The sequence below is a fragment of the Gopherus evgoodei genome, chromosome 3 (assembly GCF_007399415.2).
Source record: "Gopherus evgoodei ecotype Sinaloan lineage chromosome 3, rGopEvg1_v1.p, whole genome shotgun sequence".
Taxonomy (NCBI): Eukaryota; Metazoa; Chordata; order Testudines; family Testudinidae; genus Gopherus; species Gopherus evgoodei.
Genome location: NC_044324.1, coordinates 13,908,648 through 13,926,608, shown reverse-complemented (window position 1 = coordinate 13,926,608; position 17,961 = coordinate 13,908,648). Strand labels below are relative to the sequence as shown.

Sequence of the window (17,961 nt, the reverse complement as noted above, 5' to 3'; positions counted from 1 at the left end):
CTTTGAAGGTTATGACCATTCCCCTGAAGCTCTCAGTGCCCCCATTTTCATATCGGAAAAACAGCTACAGCCCTTTTGTTTTTCAAACTCATGAAACTCTCCGTGCGAGAGCTAGGGGTTATTTTTATAGCAGCCAAGGGAGAGAGTGAAGAGGAGGCTCTGTACATTGCACTGTAATGGACCAGCGGTCTAGTTAGTGCAGGATCTTGTCTCACCCGTGGTCTACACTAGATACTCAAGGAGGAAGTGCAAGAAACCTTATGCAGGGGTAATTCTGAAATTCCCGCATGGCAGAGGGAGTTTCTTGAGTACTTGCTACCCTGCCCTCTGGTAGCTGGTTTATGTGCTGGGGCAGGAGGAGTTTTATAACAGAACAGTCTCATGAGCCACAGGCCCACGCCCATTTTTTGAAGCCTGAGAAGCTCTTGGCCTCAGCATCATGTGACCATGAGTTCCACAGGCTCAGCCTGTAAAGGAAATGCTTGCCCAACTCAGCAGTGATTTTTTTTCTCCAAAAAAGGAGGGGGAGGGGGTTCGGCAGCTAACTGAACCTTTGACGAAAATTCGTACGGAGACGCTTGGAATTTGTGACCCAAAACACAATCCACATGAGACCACGGCTGTGTTCTGCCACCACGGAGGTTTATTAAAAAGGGGAAAAAAAAAGCCACCATCTGTTATGGAGGCAAACAGTAGAAAATAAACCCCCCCCCAGTAACAGCTTCCCGTGAGAAACCCCAAGCAAGAAACCAGGGGCCTGAAGGGGTTAGTCCACTGGAGGACAGCCTGATGGACAGCCTGATGGAAGAAAGGCTCTTGGAAGATGGGAAAGGGGCAAGCCAGGAGGGGAACCTTAACTGGTTGTGTTGAGCAGCCTAAAGTGGAAGCTCCTCCTTGATCAGGACACGCAGAGGGCAGATCCTGAGGGACCCAGGTGGCGTATCAGGCTTTGGGTTGCCCACGTAGAAATAGGGGAAAACCTCGCCACTGAACTGCTCATGGAAGGTGTAGATGTGGCTATTCTGGTCGGCGTCGTAGAAGGAGAGCTCGCCCTCGTCGCAATCCAGTTCCACCCGGATCCGCTTGAGGTCCCGGAGCACCGTCTCTGACCTGGCTGAGTTGGAGGCCCGGCACATCTCGCTGTCCACACCCTGCAGGCGGTAGATGTACCAGAAGCCCGAGCGGGCATCGTGGTGGAAGTTCCACCGGCGGCTGCCACGCTCCTTGGCCACACCCACGCGCCAGTTCGTGAGCCCGCCCAGGTCCACCTCCCAGGCGTGGGAGCCCTTGGAGAAGCCCCGGGAGCCCAGGATGCAGGGGGCTGAGGAGAAGCGCTCCGGGTTGTCCACCAGTAGCTTGTAGCTGCCATTGGTGATGCTGGTGAGGTTGCTGGAGACGGAGAGCCAGCCCGCGGCAGAGTTGGGGTCAAAGCTGAAGGGAACTGAGAAAGGAGATTTGTCAGGTGCCAAGAGCGGCCTTTGGAGCTAGCAACTGCTGGTGTGAGGTACAGCCCAGGGCAAACACCCCACCTGCCAGCCTCCACCACCCAACTTCTCCCCCAGCCCACCCCTTGTGTCTGGGGAAAGCCTCAGTCCAGACTCGTAACCCCCACCAACACACCTTCAAGTCCCTCCTCAGAGCAACCCTGCTGGCGTGTCCCCAGGGAACACCAGGTGCCAGATGGTTTGTGCTGCTCCCAACTGGCTGGGCACCACACACCTCCTATTGTCTGCACAACTCCGGCTCTCCAGTCTGTCTTTAAGATTGTCAGGCCTTTGGGGTGGGGGCTCTCCTTGGCTGGGCGTTTGTACAGCCCCTAGCACGGCACTGCTGTGGGCAGCCAGGCATTATGGCAATGGAAGTATTTGCCACGTCTACACCCAGCAGGGAACGCTCCCACCTAAGTACGTCTGATCTCCCTAGCACCTCAGAGCATTACTACAGGGTTCCCTGCCTCGTTTCCCAGCCGAGCCGGACAGCTGGAAGGGACACAGCCCAGTCACGCGGGAAGTCCATAGCAGAGCTGAGAATATCACCCGATCCCCAAGTCCCAGAGCACTGCCTTAGTCAGAGGCCATCTTCACGCCCTCCCTCCTTTCCGGCTCTAAACCCATGCCAGTGATAAGATTTCTAGGGCCTGTCCAAATAAGACCCCCTCTACCCCCATCCCCGACCTCTGTGGTTTTTTCCTATTTAGTGTTTCAAATGGCAACACAGTCTTCGCCTTAATTTTGTTTTACCCATTTGGGGCATGGAAATGGCCATCATTTTTGTTTTAGAAACTGGACAAGTGTTGGGCCCTCCCCCCTGCAGAGAGGTCCGCGCACCATCGGCGCTGCTGGAGAGTTACCCGCTATGCCAATGTCACCTGTGGAGAGCAATGGCTGTTTCTCAGGAAGGTTACAGCCCATGGCCAGTGTGACCAGACCCCTGGGAGGTCCCGTTTGAGTCCCGCCGGGTGAACTTGGAGCTGCACTGAACTCAATGTTTCTGGGGCTGGAATCGTCACCCACCACATCCCAGACAGCGTGGGCAACGTGGTGTTGGCACTTGACAAGCCTTGCCCAGGGGCCTCTCCCCAGCTGCAGAGTGTTCTCTACCCCAGTGTGACTCCTGGAGTCAGCGGGTTACACCCAGGATGAATCTGGCCCGTAGGGATTTTTACATGCTCTTATCAACCCCCACATCACCACCCCGACACCATCATCCCTGCTGTGACTGGACTCCAGCCGGCTCTGGCTATTCACCCCCCTTTCCCAGACAATCTGATCCTACTGTGCTAACAGGAGCTGTCTCCCCTCTCTCCGCTCGGATCGCTTGCTGCCACCAGCTCGTTGCAGGGCATGAATTGGCCCGACGGCCCCCTCCTGCACCCAGCGCTATCCTGTGTGCGGCCGGGGGGGGGGGGAAATGAGCAGGGGCCTTGCCCCTCCAAGCCCAAATTCACCATGACTGGCAGGCTCCTCACCTGGTTATCATGACAGGAGCATGGGTGCAGTGTGCAAAACCAGCCACGTACAGTTAACCTCTTACGTGCCAAAGCAAGATTGGACTGGAGCTTGAAGTTGTGGGCAAGGTCCCCCACCCCAAGGCTCTGTTTGGGCATCCCCAGCTCAGCCCCTGCCACTGCAGGCCTAAACCCGCTGATGAGCTTTGCCAATACATCTTGGTCCCCAGCAGCACCCCCTGGTGGAAACCCCTGATATAACCCTGTGGTTATCCCATTTCCTCTTCAGCTGCAGCACCCCTGGCTAGCCTAGAGCATCCCTAGCCTGTCCCTCCATCTCTGCCATTGCACCTGTCAAATCCACAGCATCTCCACCTCCTATGCTGGTTCTGAGCCCCACACATCACACCCCCAATATACTCAGTAAAAGGCAGAGATAAGCTGCTGTGCACAGAGAAGGAAGCCTCTCTGAGATGGACTGATAGATGCAAGGATGGGTGAACTGGGTAAGAGAGTCAAGTCCAGGACCTCCATGGATCACTCTGAAGTGCTTCCAGATCCACGCACAGGGCCAGTTAGACAGGCCGAAGTGCAGAGCCTCGTGGGTGGATGAAACGATGGTGTTTGGAGGAGGGATTCAGGTTTAGGGATGGAAGGATCTAATACAGGAGGGATGGGCTTTGCCTAAGTCAAAATGGACCCAGATTTCTGGCATATAAAATTTAAAAAAAAAAAAAAAAAGTCAGGGGAGTTTTTAAACTTAGGGCTGGGGGAAGCCAACAGCCGCCACTCTTAGGGGAGGATTTATTAAAGGCTATTCTTCTCTTCTTGATTAGGATATAAAGGGAGAAGATGACAATACTGGTAGGAACAGAAGAGAAACAGTCAAAAGGAAAGTCCCATTCAATTACATCACATAAAGGCCGACAACTAAATATTGACAAATGTTATAAGTGCTTGTATACAAACACAAGAGGTCTAAATCCTAAAATGAGTGAACTTGAGGGCCTGGTATTAAAGGAGGATACTGATATAAGCAGCATCGCAGAAATTTGGTGGAATAATGTTATTCTATTCAACATGGACATACTAGGGTACAAAATATATAGCAGGAGTCTCAAAGTCCCAGCTGTCTTCAGTCCAAAAACCTCCCCACTGCAGCCTGTGGAGGACAGACGCAGGCAGCCCCGCTGCTGGCAATGTCTGCTGCAGGCAATGCCCCTCACAGCTCCCATTGGCTGGGGGAGAGGGACAGAGACACCATCACTAGTATCTGACATAGGAATGACAGAGTAGGTCACGTTGATGTGGGTGGCACTGTAGGTGAAAGAATCTACCATGTGAAAGAAAACAGTACCACACACTCTACAGATTATTATTCAAACATGGAATTTCTAAGAGTCTAGCAGTAGGAATATACGACTGACACCGAAGCAGGATGGGGCAGTGCTTGTGAAATACTCAGGGAGATTAGAGTGGCTACAACAAAAACAAAAACCAGAAAAACCCAATAATGGAGGATTTCAATTATCCCCATATTGACTGGGTACATGTCACCTCAGGAGAAGATGCAAAGATGCAGTTCTTGATAGTGTGTAGAAATTGTTTCTGGAAGCGGTTAGTCCTGGAAAATCGCAAGGGGAGAGGCAATTCTTGATTTAGTGCTAAGTGGTGCACAGGGTCTGGTGCAAGACAGATACAGCTGAACCATGAAGTGATAGCAACCATAATGTAATTACATTTAAACAGCCTTGTGGGGTTGAAAAGACCACAGAAGCATTTAACTCCCAAAAGGGGAACTAGACAAACATGAGGAAGCTAGTTAGAAATTAAAAGGCACAGCCACAAGAGTGAAATGCCTGCAAGCCACATGGAAACTTCAAAGCCACCAAACAAACTACACCACACGAAACTAATGAGAGGACCAAAAAAATTAAAATGCCACCATGGCTAAACAGAGTAGAAAAGGAGGTTAGAAGCAAAAAGGGATCCTTCAACAATTGGAAGTCAAATCCTGTGATAAACAAAGGGAGGGGAGGGGACTCCCTTTTATGGACACCCAACCAGCTATAAAGTCCCTCTTGATGGCTGATTGCTTTATCTGTAAAGGGCTAAAAAATCCTGCAGGTAAAAGGAAGGGAGTGGGCACCTGACCAAAAGAGCCAATGGAAGGCTAGAACTTTTTCAAATGGGAAAAAAGCTTCTCTTTTGTCTCTCTGCTGTTCTCTCTGGGCTGGAGAGACGGGAGCAGCTGGAATGCTGGGTGAAGTTTGGACCAGGTATGAAAATTCATCATCCATAACTAGAAGGATTCATTGGGACCAGGAATGTTTAGATAGATGGGATTAGGTTGATTTATTTTATTTACTGCAAGGCTTGCTGACTCCTCCGTGCTAACCCCAGATGCTTTTGTTTGCTTTAAGCTGAACCCCCAAGAAAGCTAGTTTGGATGCTTAATTTTTGGAATTGCTCTTTTAAAAGTCTAGCAAAAGCCCAAGTTCCAAATGTATTTTCTTTTTGTTTTAATAAAATTTACCTTTTTAAAGGACAGGATTGGATTTTTGCTGTATTTAAATTTTTAGAATACTTGGGGGCTCTCCCCTTCTGTGCTTGAAGTGCCAGAGTGGGGAATCAGCCTTGACAAATCCCAGCTGAGGAAAACAGAAAGGAGCATAAACTCTGGCAAGTCAAATATAATTAGATAGGCCAAAAAAAAAGAATGTGTCTTTTGCTAGTTCTTGTCAAACTAAACAGCAAAAATGCTAAGTACATCAGAAGCAGGAAGCTTGCCAAACAACCAGTGGGGCCACTGAACGACTGAAATGCTAAAGGAGCACTCAAGGAAGACAAGACCAGTGCAGAGAATGTGAGGGACAATCCCACACCCGAGCCATTCTTTTTAGGTGACAGATCTGAGGAACTGTCCCAGATGGAGGTGTCAATAGAGGAGGTTTTGGAACAAATCAATACATCAGTTATAAGTCACCAGGACCAGATGGTATCACCCAAGATTTCTGAATGAACTCAAATATGAAACTGCAGAACTATTCTCTATGGTATTTAACCTATCGCTTAAATCAGTCAGCTTCAGATAACTGGAGGGTAGCTAATGTAATGCTATTAAAAAAAAAAAAGGCTCCAGAAGTGATCTTGGCAATTATATGCCAGTGAGCCTAACTTCAGTACCACACAAATTGGCTGAAACTAGAGTAAAGAATAGAGGAGGTCATGCCGACACAGAGATGAACATGATTTTTGATGGAAGAGTCAACACTGCTTTTGTAAAGGGAAATCATGCCTCACCAATCTATTAGAATTCTTTGTGAGTGTCAGTAAACATGTGGACAAGGGTGATCCAGTGGATATAGTGTACTTGGACTTTCAGAAAGTAGGATCTGTTCTGGGACCAGTGCTGTTCAACATATTCATAAATGATCTGGAACAAGGGGTAAACAGGTGGCAAAGTTTGCAGATGATACAAAATTACTCAGGACAGAGTTAAGTCCAAAGCTGACTGCGAAGAGTTACAACGGGATCTCACTAAACTGAGCGACTGGCAACAAAACAGATGAAATGCAGTGTTGATAAATGCCCATTGGAAAAAATAATCCCAACTATACACACAAACTGATGGAATGTAAATTAGCTGTTACCATTCAAGAAAGGTTTTTAAGTCATCCTGGATAGTTCTCTGAAAAGCATCCACTCAATATGCAGCAGCAGTCAAAAAAAGTGAACAGAATGTTAGGAATCATTAGGAAAGGGACAGATAAGACTCATAATATCATGCTGCCACTATATAAATGCACAGTACGCCCACACCTTGAATACTGCATGCAGATCGGTCGACCCATCTCAAAAAATATATTGGAATTGGAAAAAGTACAGAGAAGAGCAACAAATAAGGAGATTAAAGAGACTGGGACTGTTCAGCCTAGAAAAAGATGAGTAAGGAGGGATATGAGAGAGGTCTATAAAATCATGACTGATGTGGAGAAAGTGAGTGTTATTTACTCCTCCTCATAATACACAAGAACCAGGGGTCACCCAATGACATTAATAGGCAGCAGGTTTAAAAGAAACAGAGGAAGTATTTCTTCACACAACGCACAGTTAACCTGTGGAACTGGTTGCCAGGGGATGTTGTAAAGGCCAAGACTAACAGGGTTCAAAAAAAAAAAAAACACACAACCAAAAAACGAACTAGATAAGTTCTTGTGGAGAATTGGTCCATCAATGGCTATTAGCCAAGATGGTCAGGGGCACACCACCATGCCCTGGGTGTCCCTAAGCCTCTAAGGGCCAGAAGCTGGAACTGGCCAAAGGTGGATTGATCACTAGAGAGAAAACCTTGTTCTGTTAATTCCCTCTGAAGCATCTGGCACCAGCCACTATCAGAAGACAGGATACTGGGCTAGATGGACCATTGGTATGATACAGTGTGGTCATTGTGTGTCCCACTGCCCTCTCGTGGATAAAATGAGGATCTGCGTGTGTGTAAGTCTCGAGATGGGACTGCCTCTCTAGCTCAAATGTAAGAGCGGAGAGTCGAGCTGTCTTCTCCACCAGTTTACAGTTCAGTTTAGCAGCATCTGGAGTCTGTTTATGCAGCACCTATGGCTGCTACCTGTAACCTGCTGTTCAGGGTGTGTTATTCTCTGCAGATTGGGGACAGAGGAGGAATCCGTTATAGCTCCCAGCCAGCAGGTTTGGTCAGGCTCTTTGTCTGCGTCCTAAGACACAAACCAGCCTGAGTTCCATGTGCCAGCGTAACAACCCCACATCCAGGTCATCAGCAGGGTTTGAACCCACAGCCTTCAATGCCACAGGCCTCTACCACCTGAGCGAAACGAGTAAGTGCATTCGCAGCAGTAGGCTGTTAGCCTCTAGGTGGACCAGCCCCAGTAGCTTTGAAGGCACGCAAAGCTCCATGGTGCTCCCAGCCTGGAGGTCTGAGCAGCCCTGTGGCTCTGAATCAGTGATCTCCAAAGTGGGGTGCGTGCATCCCAGGGTGTGTGCAAAAGGATCCTTTGGGGTGCGTGGCAGGAGGAGCGCTGCCGGAGCAGTGCCGATTTTATTTTTCCCCTTCAGCAGTTTGACAGTTCGGAGCAGGGGGTGCATGCTCAAAAATTTTTTACCGATGAGTGCGTGATCAAAAAAGTTTGGAGACCACTGCTCTAAGTTACCCGGTGCATTAGCCACCACTCGCCCATCCCACTCATTGCCCCGTGTCCGCACTGCCTTACCTACTGTAATGATGTCCAGCATCTTTTTCCACACATCATATTGCAGGGACCCCAGGAACTTGGGGACATCAACCAGCATTCCTGGCTGGATGGCTTCTGGCTCCTCTGCCGTGCAGGCAATTCTGTGGAGATGCGGGAGAAGGTTACATGGAACTGGTTGGAAGAGGCCATGTTCCAAGGGGTTACTGAAAAGGATTGCTTAAGTCGGGGAGGAGGTTCTGTTCTGACAGCCACAGTCCAACATCCCAGGCCAGGGATGGAGATCTCCAAGGCACTGCTGAATCAGGACAGCCCTCTGTTCTCAGGGTCAGCCCAGCATGAGACTACGGGGTACTGTGCTGAGGGATAGGGGTGTCTTTCAAACGAGGCCTTGAAACCAAATCCTCAGGAATTCCACAGCACTTTCCCTGGTTAGATTCCAGCTTGGGTGGTTACAGCCTGTCTGCAACTGTCCTTTTGTTAATTTGGAGACAGAGGCCCTTCATTTCCAGGCCTGAACAGCTGCCTAGGGTCATTCCCGGGGGGGCAGGGGAGTGGAGCTGCAATTCCTGCCTCGGATACTGGAGATTAGTCCTGGACCAGACCTTCAGGGCCCAACGTGGAGCTTTGGCGGGTGAGATTAGAATGGTTTCAACCCCGATTTCAGATCTCAGGCTCATTTTTACCACGTGAGATTTGTAAATTGCTCTGGGACCTGAGGGATCACGAGCTGAATCATCAGAGCTGCTTGGCACCAGGAATTGCTGGTACTCTGCACCCTCCAAAACAAGGATCTCTACCAAAGTACCACCTCCACCTATTCGCAACCGCAGCCATATGTATCCTGCAGCATTTTCATGTACCCCTGCAGGAAGGTTTCGAGGTGAGGTCTGTGTCATGGACAAAGCCATTGCACTTGGGATTGGTAACGCTGCGGGACTTGATGTAAGAGGGCCATCTTTGAGCCAATAAACCCTGGCTGCACATTCAGGATTTCAAACGCTCAGGAACCTACCTGCGCTTGCGGTTCTTGTGTTTCTGAAAGAGAGAGAAACGTTGCATGTTAAACCCGCACAAGGTGCTTTTATAACTATCAAAGGAACTGACGTTGGGTGGGCAGAAATGTGCCCTGGAGACCAGTTATGCACTGGAGCATCTGACTGCACAATCGGGGGGGGGAGGGGGGGAGAAATGGGGAGGGGTTGCTATTTTCATGCCCAGGTTTGGGGCAATCCAGAGTGCAACCCCCCAACAACAAAGCCACATGCTTCTGAGCAAGTTTCAGAGAGAATTTACATTGAACACATGATTGTTTTGCCCACAGAGCCCGGAAGAGGCAGGAGACAGGCAAGGTCTCCTTTCCTGGCTGCATCCCATTCCCTTCCCTCCCAGTCCCTTCTGTAGCACACTAAGGGCTTGTCTACATAGGCATCGACTCTGTGGGTGCTCTGGGACTGGAGCACCCATGGGGAAAAAACAGTGGATGCTCTGCAACCACTGGCAGCCAAGCTCCCCTCAATCCCCCGCCACCCATCACCTCCTCCCCCCCCCCAGCACGCCACGTTCCTGCTCCTACGCCTACCTCCCAGCACGTCCTGCCGCCAGACAGTTTGGCAGCACTCAGGACTTTCCAGGAGGGAGTGGGGAGGAGCAGGAACACAGCACGCTCAGGGGAGGAGGCGGAGAAGAGGCGGGGCTGGGGCGGGGACTTGAGGAAGCAGGTGGACAGGGGGGCAGGAAAGGAGCATGGACTTTGGGGAAAAGATGGAATGGGGGTGGTGCAGGGGCGGGATCGAGCAGCCGGGAACAATGGAAGTCGGTGCCTATGCTTGTCTACACATGACCCACTCCAGCAGCGCAGCTGCAGCTTCAGTGTAAACACTTGGGGGTTCTCCCATTGGTGCAGGCGATCCAGCTCGCAAAGAGGTGGTAGTGAGGTCCATGGACGAATTCTTCCATCAGCTCAGCGCTGTCCACACAGGACTTGGGCTGGCTTACCGCCGTCACTTGGGTGGGGGATTTTTCTCACCCCGAGCGACAAAGCTGGGTCACTCTCATTCTAGTGCAGACCAGCCCTAATGGGTTTGCTTTCAGCCCATGCGATTACACCCTTCAAATACAGGGACAGATCCTCAGCTGCTGTCAATCGGGGGGCACCACTGAAGTCCATGGTGCTAGGCCAGCTTACCCCACCTGGTGGGGAAGGAGAGGGGACTGGATCACAGGTTTTATGCCCCTTAGCCGAGCTGCATGTATCTAGCTCTGGGAACCCTCTCGCTCGCTGCAGGTCAAGCCCCCCACTCCCCCCAAGCCCTTGGTCCTTTGTGGCTCTCGGCATCATGTGTCCAAACCCTCTCAGATGCACCAGCGTCCTTGGTGGAGCCGTGCTCGGAATGGATGCTGGCTACCCAGAGCCACATGGAGAGGGACCCACCGCTCCTTACTATGAGAGGCTTCTGCCCAGCAAACCCAAACTCACTGCCACCTCACCTCAGCGAGAGGTCTCCCTGCCCCGCCCTTGCCCTGGTAAGCGCCGTTTCAGATTATTGTTCCCAGACAGATTGCAGCTTATGTCCTGCTTTGGTCTCTAGATCCTCTGTTACTTCTCTGGGGGGTAAAGGCTCCCACACAGTGGCCCCCAGCGGCTCTGGAATCCTGTGGTTATCTGGTCCTAGGAGAGGCAGGCGGCTGCATTAGCTATAGCTGAAGAAGACCAACGATGGCCATGTGTTAACCAGTGCACTGATGATCATTTGAGCAGAAACCTCCAGCTCCCCTGGGATGTGGGTGGAGCTTTGACAGTGGGCGGAGCTAGGATGTAATTTGACCACTCCCCCAACGCACAACTCCCCCATCTGAGTCAGGGGGGCCAAGGTGAGCACTGCAGGCATAGGGAGGAGGGTGGCATTACCTTGAGGAAGGAGATGTCGTCCTCTGTCAGCTCAGCCTGCAGCTGGTTGACCTCGTGCAGCAGGGCATCGCTGTCCTCCGACAGCTTCTTGATCTTGCCCTCGATCAGGCCCTGCTTGTGCCGAGCCTCCTCGTGTAGCTCCGCCAGCACGGCCTTCTCCTCGCCCCGCAGGAACTCGTGCAGCTTCTCAAACTCCTTTCTGATCTGATCCTCCAGCCTGGCGACCTCCACCTGCCCGGCAGGAGGAAGGGCAGGACCATAGCAGCAATCCAACTTAGCCCTGACCCTTCCCACCCCCAAGGGGTCCCTGCACCCAACAGCGACCCACAGGGCGACAGGACCCCACTCTAGGACAGGAAGGGAAGAATGTTATTTGTATGGCAGTGGCACGTAGCTGGGGAGCCCTGCCCCAAGGAGTTTGCAATTTAAAAAGACTGCTCAGAGTTTGTCCAATGACTTTTTCATTAAAAAAAGTCTGTTGTGTCCAAATCTTGGTAGCACAAAACCCATCTGAGGCTGATTTTTCAATTAAAAAAACTGAAAGCAAAAATGTGAGTTTGTGTTTCCTGGATGGAAAACATTTTGGATTTCGGGCACAGGGACCGACTTCCCTGCTGCCTGGTGGGTGCTCGACCCCCACCCTGCCCTCACCCCACCTGCATTCCACCCCTTCCCCAAAGTGCCTGCCCCATTCCTACCTCCATTCCACCCCCTTCCCCAAAGCCCCCACCCCTGCCCCGCCTCTTCTCCACCTTCTCCCCCTCCCTTGAGCAAACTGTGTCCCCGCTCCTCCCAGAAAGTCCTAAGCATTGCCCCACAGCTGTTAGGCGGTGGGGGGGGGGAGAAGAGGAAGTGCTGGGAGGGATGGGGAGGAACGGGGACGCAGTGAGGAGGGGGAGAGCTGAAAACCCAAAACAGGGGGAAGGGAGTTGAAAGCCCAAATCAAAACGTTGCCATTCAAAATGAAAGTATCTAATTTTTTTCCATCCCAAGCTGACATTTTTCCTGGAGAAACAAAAAGGGGGAGGGGGCGCTATTTTGACCAGCTCTGCTAAATAGGGCACAGGGCAGGAGGCCCGTTGAGCTGACGGGAAATGAACGCAGAAGTGTTGAAACGGCTTAACTAAGTTCCCCCAGAGTCTGACAGAACCAGCAGCTGAACCCAGCTCCTGAGCCCCAGGGCATCCCTCTGATGACTGCCACACTATTGCTTGTTCCTTTCGACACCAGCAGAACCTCACTGGCTGCCATCACCAGGAAGAGGCATTGTCCCTCGGGTTTCCCAGCAGTGGGCCAGAGCTCTAGAGACCGGCCAGCATTTCCCACCCAGTACCAGTCTCCTGCACGGAAAGCAGCCTCCCTCCTGTGACCCCAGCCTGCCTCCCCACCACACTCCTGCCGTTATGTGGGATTGCTGGCACGGGATGGGGCAGCGTTCCACTGCAGAGGTGGCTGCATTTCTGTCATGGGAGTGGGATCTGCTAGGTACAGTTTGCAAAGGACCTTTGGATCCTGCGGGATGAAAGGCTCCATTGAGAGACGTTTTCAAACAAGGCCCAGCCTCAGGCACTGGTCACACAGAGAGAATAGGTGACCCTGGGCTGTGGCACCAACTAACTCGTGACTCAGCTCAGCCCCACCCAGCTCCACCTGGCAGCAGTGAGAAAGCCTCAGCAGCCAATTCCCTGTGGATTGGGCCCCACAGCCGCCAGCTGCAGGCTTGCGATCAGCTAAGACCCCCTTTGCAGTGCCTGCAGGACTATCTCCTCGGCCGTCCAATCCGCCAACCCACTTCAAACTGGCTCTTTACCTGGTTGTGCTTGGAGATTGACTCATACGACCGCCGGACTGCCCCGAAATCTTTCACCTTGTCCCGCAGGGAGTTCTTCATGTTCCTCCATTTGGCCTGCAAGAAGGAGATGCTCTTTATATAGCACGTTCCTCAATGGCAGGCCTCTGTCAGGGACCACTTTTATTTTTACACACACACACACGTGTGTAATTTATTTTATATATACATACACACTCCCACATGAAGTCACACCAGCTCATGAACTGTCCCCTCTATTTTTTCCCCCAAGCATGTGTGGAATGAATTTTGTCATGTGCATCAATATGGAGCTGATTCATGACATGTGGTAGGAGTGAGGCCGAGGGGTTTGGAGTGTGGGATGGGGCTCAGGGCTGGGGCAGAGGGTTGAGGTGCGGGAGGACGACAACTCCGGCTGTGGGTGCAGGCTCTGGGCTAGGGCCAAGGATGAGGGGCTCAGGGCTAGGGGCACAGGCTCTGGGGTAGGGCTGAGGGGTTTGGGGTGCAGGCTGCCCTGGGGCTACAAAAGGGAGACAGGACTCTCCCTAGCTCTCCCTCTGCAGCAGCACCTGGGCTGGGGCAGACAGCACCTTTCTCCCAGCCACGGCAAGGCCGGGGCTGGGTGGATGCCAGCAGGGAGAGGCATCTCTCCTCACCGCAGCTCTGAGTGCCTGTGTGGTGCATAACAGCCTGCTGCGTGGCCACGTGGCTTAGAGGGAACTTAGCTCATTAACAATAACAAGTTGCATTTCGCTAGCCCTTTCCCTCTGGGGACCTCCAAACGCCTTACAAACATCCGTCTAGCCTCACAACTCTCAGGAATCTAAACGCTCCTGCTTCAGCGTGTAAGACAACCCCTAAGACACTGCCCCTGGGGGCAGGGGAGCCAGTGAACGCCTCTTGCAGGGGTTTGCCCCTTCCTCTGAAGTATCTGGTCCTGGTCACTGTCCGAGACAAGACCCTGGGCTAAAGGGGCCATGGGCCTGATCCTGCCTGGAAATTCCCAATGCTGATTATCCGTTTTGCAGGCAGGAAGCATTAAATGAGAGGGGGAGTGACTCACGCCTGCTCACAGCATGGTTAGGATTAGAGCGCAGGAGGCCTGACTGCCAGGGCTGTGTCTCAACCACTAGACCATGCGCCCCCCCCTGTGCACTGTCAGGCGGAGTTATAAACAGATTTCAGAGCCTGCCCCAATGGCTGCTGCCATGTTTGATTTAAGGCACAGCCCCCTCCCAAGTGACTCACTCGGCCAGTGACGACAGCATTTCCAATTTCCCTTTTCCGGCTGGAAGAGCAAAACCACTGTCTGGAGATCGGCCCTGCTGCCCTGTTCCCTGGCTCGTGACTGGGGAGAGGCTCGGAGCATCACTGCTCTGCCACAGTATCTTGTCCTTCCCCCATGCCGGTGCTAAGCACACTTCACTGCCCTTGCTCCAGGAGTGGGGCCATGGCAGGATCATCGCTGAGACAGGGCCATTCACCATCCAAGGACACACAAATGGTCTCCAGACTGGGGACAGTGCGGACCAGACCCCATGCTGTCCCATTCCAGAGCTCTCTCCAGCTCCTGCCATACTGCTAACAGGGCAAGCGACCGCCCTGGGTCTCCTGCCAGGGGACTGGGCAGGCAAGCCGCATGGCATGCCAGCTTTTCAATGCATCCCAGCAACCAGGCAGTGCAGAGAGGAGAGGGGCTGGCAGAGCAGTGAAGCAGCATCCTTACAGACAGGGTACCTTGGAAATAGAGCAAGAGCAGAGAGACCTGGTGCCTTTCACTCAGGCCTGCCCCCCCAAACACAGTCACGCGACAGCCGGCTGCCTGCTTACAGCTGCCCCTACTTCCTACTAGTTATTAAGGGGAGTGCCATCAAAATCCCAGTGCTGGGAGTCTCAGGCAGTTAGCATGTAAGGCGGGGCTGCACATGCATGATATTCTGCAAGGGGGGGGGAAAGCTCTGTGCACACCCCCCATCCGAGGATCCTGTTCCCGCAGGGAGATACACCTCCCTCTGGGAGATCCGAGGTGCAGTCCACTCCCCTTGTGGAAGTGCCATTGGGTGCATCCCTGTATTCCAGCCATGCACATCCCTGTATCCCACCTACAACCAGACCCATACCACGCGTGCACCCCCAGGCCAAGGGTGCCCGCCGAGGGCAAATCCCTTGTGCATGCAGTGCAGGGTCGTCGTGCACGCCAGGTGTCCACGCTGCCCGGCGCATGCCTCCGTGCACAGACCCTCCCCATCACCACACTCCAGCCCTCGCACGTGCATCTCCTGCACGTCTGTGCCCGTGTGTCGCTCGGGGCATACACCGCCCCCGGCCACTCACCCTGTAGTCCTTGGCTGTCTCCGCCACTGGCCGCACCTTGTGGCCCTGGTGCTGCTTGGCGCTCTGGCACAGGGCGCACACCAGCTCCTTGTCATCGTGGCAGAAGAGCTTGGCCTCCTCGCGGTGCAGGGCGCACAGGGCGGGCCCGGCCGGGGCGCCCCGCCGGCTCTCCTCCCGCAGGAGCATCTCCACCAGGTTGTTGAGCGTGTGGTTGACCCGCAGCTCGCCCAGAGGGGCCAGCTCCTTGCAGACGGGGCACGCGTGGCGGGGCTGGTGCTCCCACGAGCGGCTCACGCAGGCCCGGCAGAAGTTGTGGCCGCAGCCCAGGGTCACGGCCTCGCGGAAGGGGTCGTAGCAGATGGGGCAGAGCAGCTCCTCTTTGAAGGCGGCGCCGGGGCGGGAGGAGGCGGCCGCAGAAGCGGCGTCGGTCTCCATGGCCCTGCCGGGAGCGGGGAAAGGGGAGTCAAACCGGCGCAGAGAGAAACACCCCGATTGCGAAAACCGCCGCGGCTGCTGCGATCCCGGCTTCTGACTCACGGCGGGGAGAAGCCGAGCCCAGCCCGGCCGGCGGCGCTGAGTGACGCGGCGTCAGGCCAGTGGGAGCCGCCGCAGCGCCGCGGTGGTGGGCGCGGCCGGGAAGGGGCCGCTGCTCTGGGGGGATCGGAGCGTCTCTGCCCCGCTGCTGCCCTGGGCTGGGGGGCGGGGATCGGACCGTCTCTGCCCCGCTGCTGCCCGGGGGCGGGGATCGGACCGTCTCTGCCCCGCTGCTGCCCGGGGCTCGCTCCCTCCTGCCAGCTGGGGGTCCGGGAAGATCCGCCCCCGCGTAACGCCCGCCCCCGCGCCGGCTGCCAGGCGCCCGCCCCGGCTGCAGAGCGGCCAGCGCCCCTTGCCGGGCTGGGTTTTACCTGGGCTGGGAGCAGGCGGCGGCGGGAGGGGCCCAGGCCGGGAGGCACCGTTTGCAGCAGCCTCGGGCTCGGCGCTGCCTGCGCGGGGGCCGGGCGGAGTCTCCGGGCATCGCTGGGGCGATCGGACCCCGGCAGAGAAGAGCTGCTGGAGCCGGGTCTTTCCTTTTATGTCCCTGGGCTGGAGCCGGGCTCCACCCCCGGCCGGCCCCTCTGGGGCTAGGGAGCGGCTCCCGCAGCCCACGCCAGGGTGCGGGGTGCGGCCGGGGAGCGGGGCGGGCTGCGGCTCGGAAGGGGGCGGAGGATGAGACAGGAGAGTCGCTTTCTTCCAAGCCTGAACAAGGAGATTGCTCGGAAGCGGGAAACAGGCCTCGCTTTGCAGCAGCTCTGCACGCCACGCCACGCCCCCCCCGGGGGGGGGGCTGAGACCCGTTTACACACAGCGCAGATCCCCGGAGAGACCCCACGGGGCTTGCCGCACTATGATCCGGGGGGGCTCTAGGCCAGTCTGTCCCTGAGCCTGTGTCTTGTTGCCCTTTGCACTGGCCCTGAGAGGGGGCGGAGTTGGGTTCATTAGTGCAATAAGTGAATGATTGTCCAGCCCTCTGTTACCAACCTAAATCCATGCTACAGGGGCTGACTGGTGTCAGTGCCCCGCGACCAGCCTGGACGCACGGCGCGGGGCTGAGGCTCACACAAAGCCCACCCAGCTGCGGAGAGCCAAAGCAGATGTTAGCCCAGGGGTGGGCAAACCTTTTGGCCTGAGTGCCACATCGGGGTATGGAAATCGTATGGCCTGCCGAAGGCTCACGAAATTGGGGGGTGGGGGTGAGGGCGCTGGGGTGGCGTAGGGGGTGCAGGAGGGTGCTCTGTGCTGGACTGAGGGGTTCAGAGGGTGGGAGGGGGATCAGGGTTGGGGTGCGGGAGGGGGTCAGGGGTGCAGCCTCCAGGCAGTGCTTACCGGAAGCAGCGGCACCTCCCCACTCTGGCCAGGCAGCTCTGCATGCTGCCCCCTCCACAGGTGCTGCCCCTGCAGCTCCCATTGGCTGTGGTTCCCAGCCAATGAGAGCTGCAGGGGCGGTGTGCGAAGCCCCCTGGCTGTCCCAATGTGTAGGAGCTGGAGTGGGGACGTGCTGGCTGCTTCCGGGGGGTTGCTGTGCGGAGCCACAGCACACATGGAGTGGGGCAAGCCCTGGACCCCGCTTCTCAGGGAGAACCCGAGGGCCAAATTACAATGTCTGAAGAGCTGGATGTGGCCCCCAGGCTGTAGTTTGCCCAGCCCTGTGCTAGCCACATCGCTCCCTAGCAAATTGATTCCTAAACAGGAATTACTTATTGAACTTACCCTGTGATTATTTTCGAAATAGGGATAAATTTGTGTACACTGTAAGCTTCTTGTGGAGAATTGATGAAGAGGAAATGGGATGGATTCACAGCCTAAATTATTCCCCATTAATTATTTGCTTGGCTGTAAAGATAAGTGCTTCCATACCCCCCACATAACAGCAGGTATTACTGACCCAATACATTCAAACATTGTGAGTCAGGCCCCCAAAATCATGAGATTTTAAAATAAACGGGGGGGTTTCTTTTTATTTGCCTTATAGATTTTTAACCTTTAGGGGGTCCATTTTCAAGCAGGAAGGGCTAATTTGCTATTTTTTAAATGAAAGCGGAGATTGTCATGTGCTCACATGACTCCAGGAGCTGTGGCATTAAGAAAAGCCCCAAACATCATGAGACTTGTGATACAATTGCGAGAGTAGAAGACACTGCATTGGGCCTGATTCTCCATTGACTTGCACTGTGTGTTCTCATTTGTGGCTGTGGAA

The 17,961-nt window shown here is 54.2% G+C and overlaps 1 protein-coding gene across 2 annotated transcripts; it reads right to left on the bottom strand.

Annotated features, from left to right (window-relative positions):
* Positions 1-581: 581 nt before the first annotated feature.
* On the bottom strand, positions 582-17,142 carry TRIM35 (tripartite motif containing 35). 2 transcript variants are annotated; one of them, XM_030555124.1, is made up of 7 exons: positions 17,091-17,142; positions 15,228-15,666; positions 12,894-12,989; positions 11,084-11,314; positions 9,188-9,210; positions 8,194-8,315; positions 582-1,441 (listed from the first exon to the last, which is right to left on the bottom strand). In XM_030555124.1, the coding sequence occupies exons 1-7, from the start codon at positions 17,132-17,134 to the stop codon at positions 876-878; spliced, it is 1,521 nt and encodes a 506-aa protein (XP_030410984.1). In that variant the 5' UTR covers positions 17,135-17,142; the 3' UTR covers positions 582-875. The 2 variants fall into 2 exon arrangements, with proteins under 2 accessions (XP_030410984.1, XP_030410983.1); XM_030555123.1 differs by lacking the exon at positions 17,091-17,142 and adding an exon at positions 16,133-16,345.
* Between the last annotated feature and the right edge of the window lie 819 nt (positions 17,143-17,961).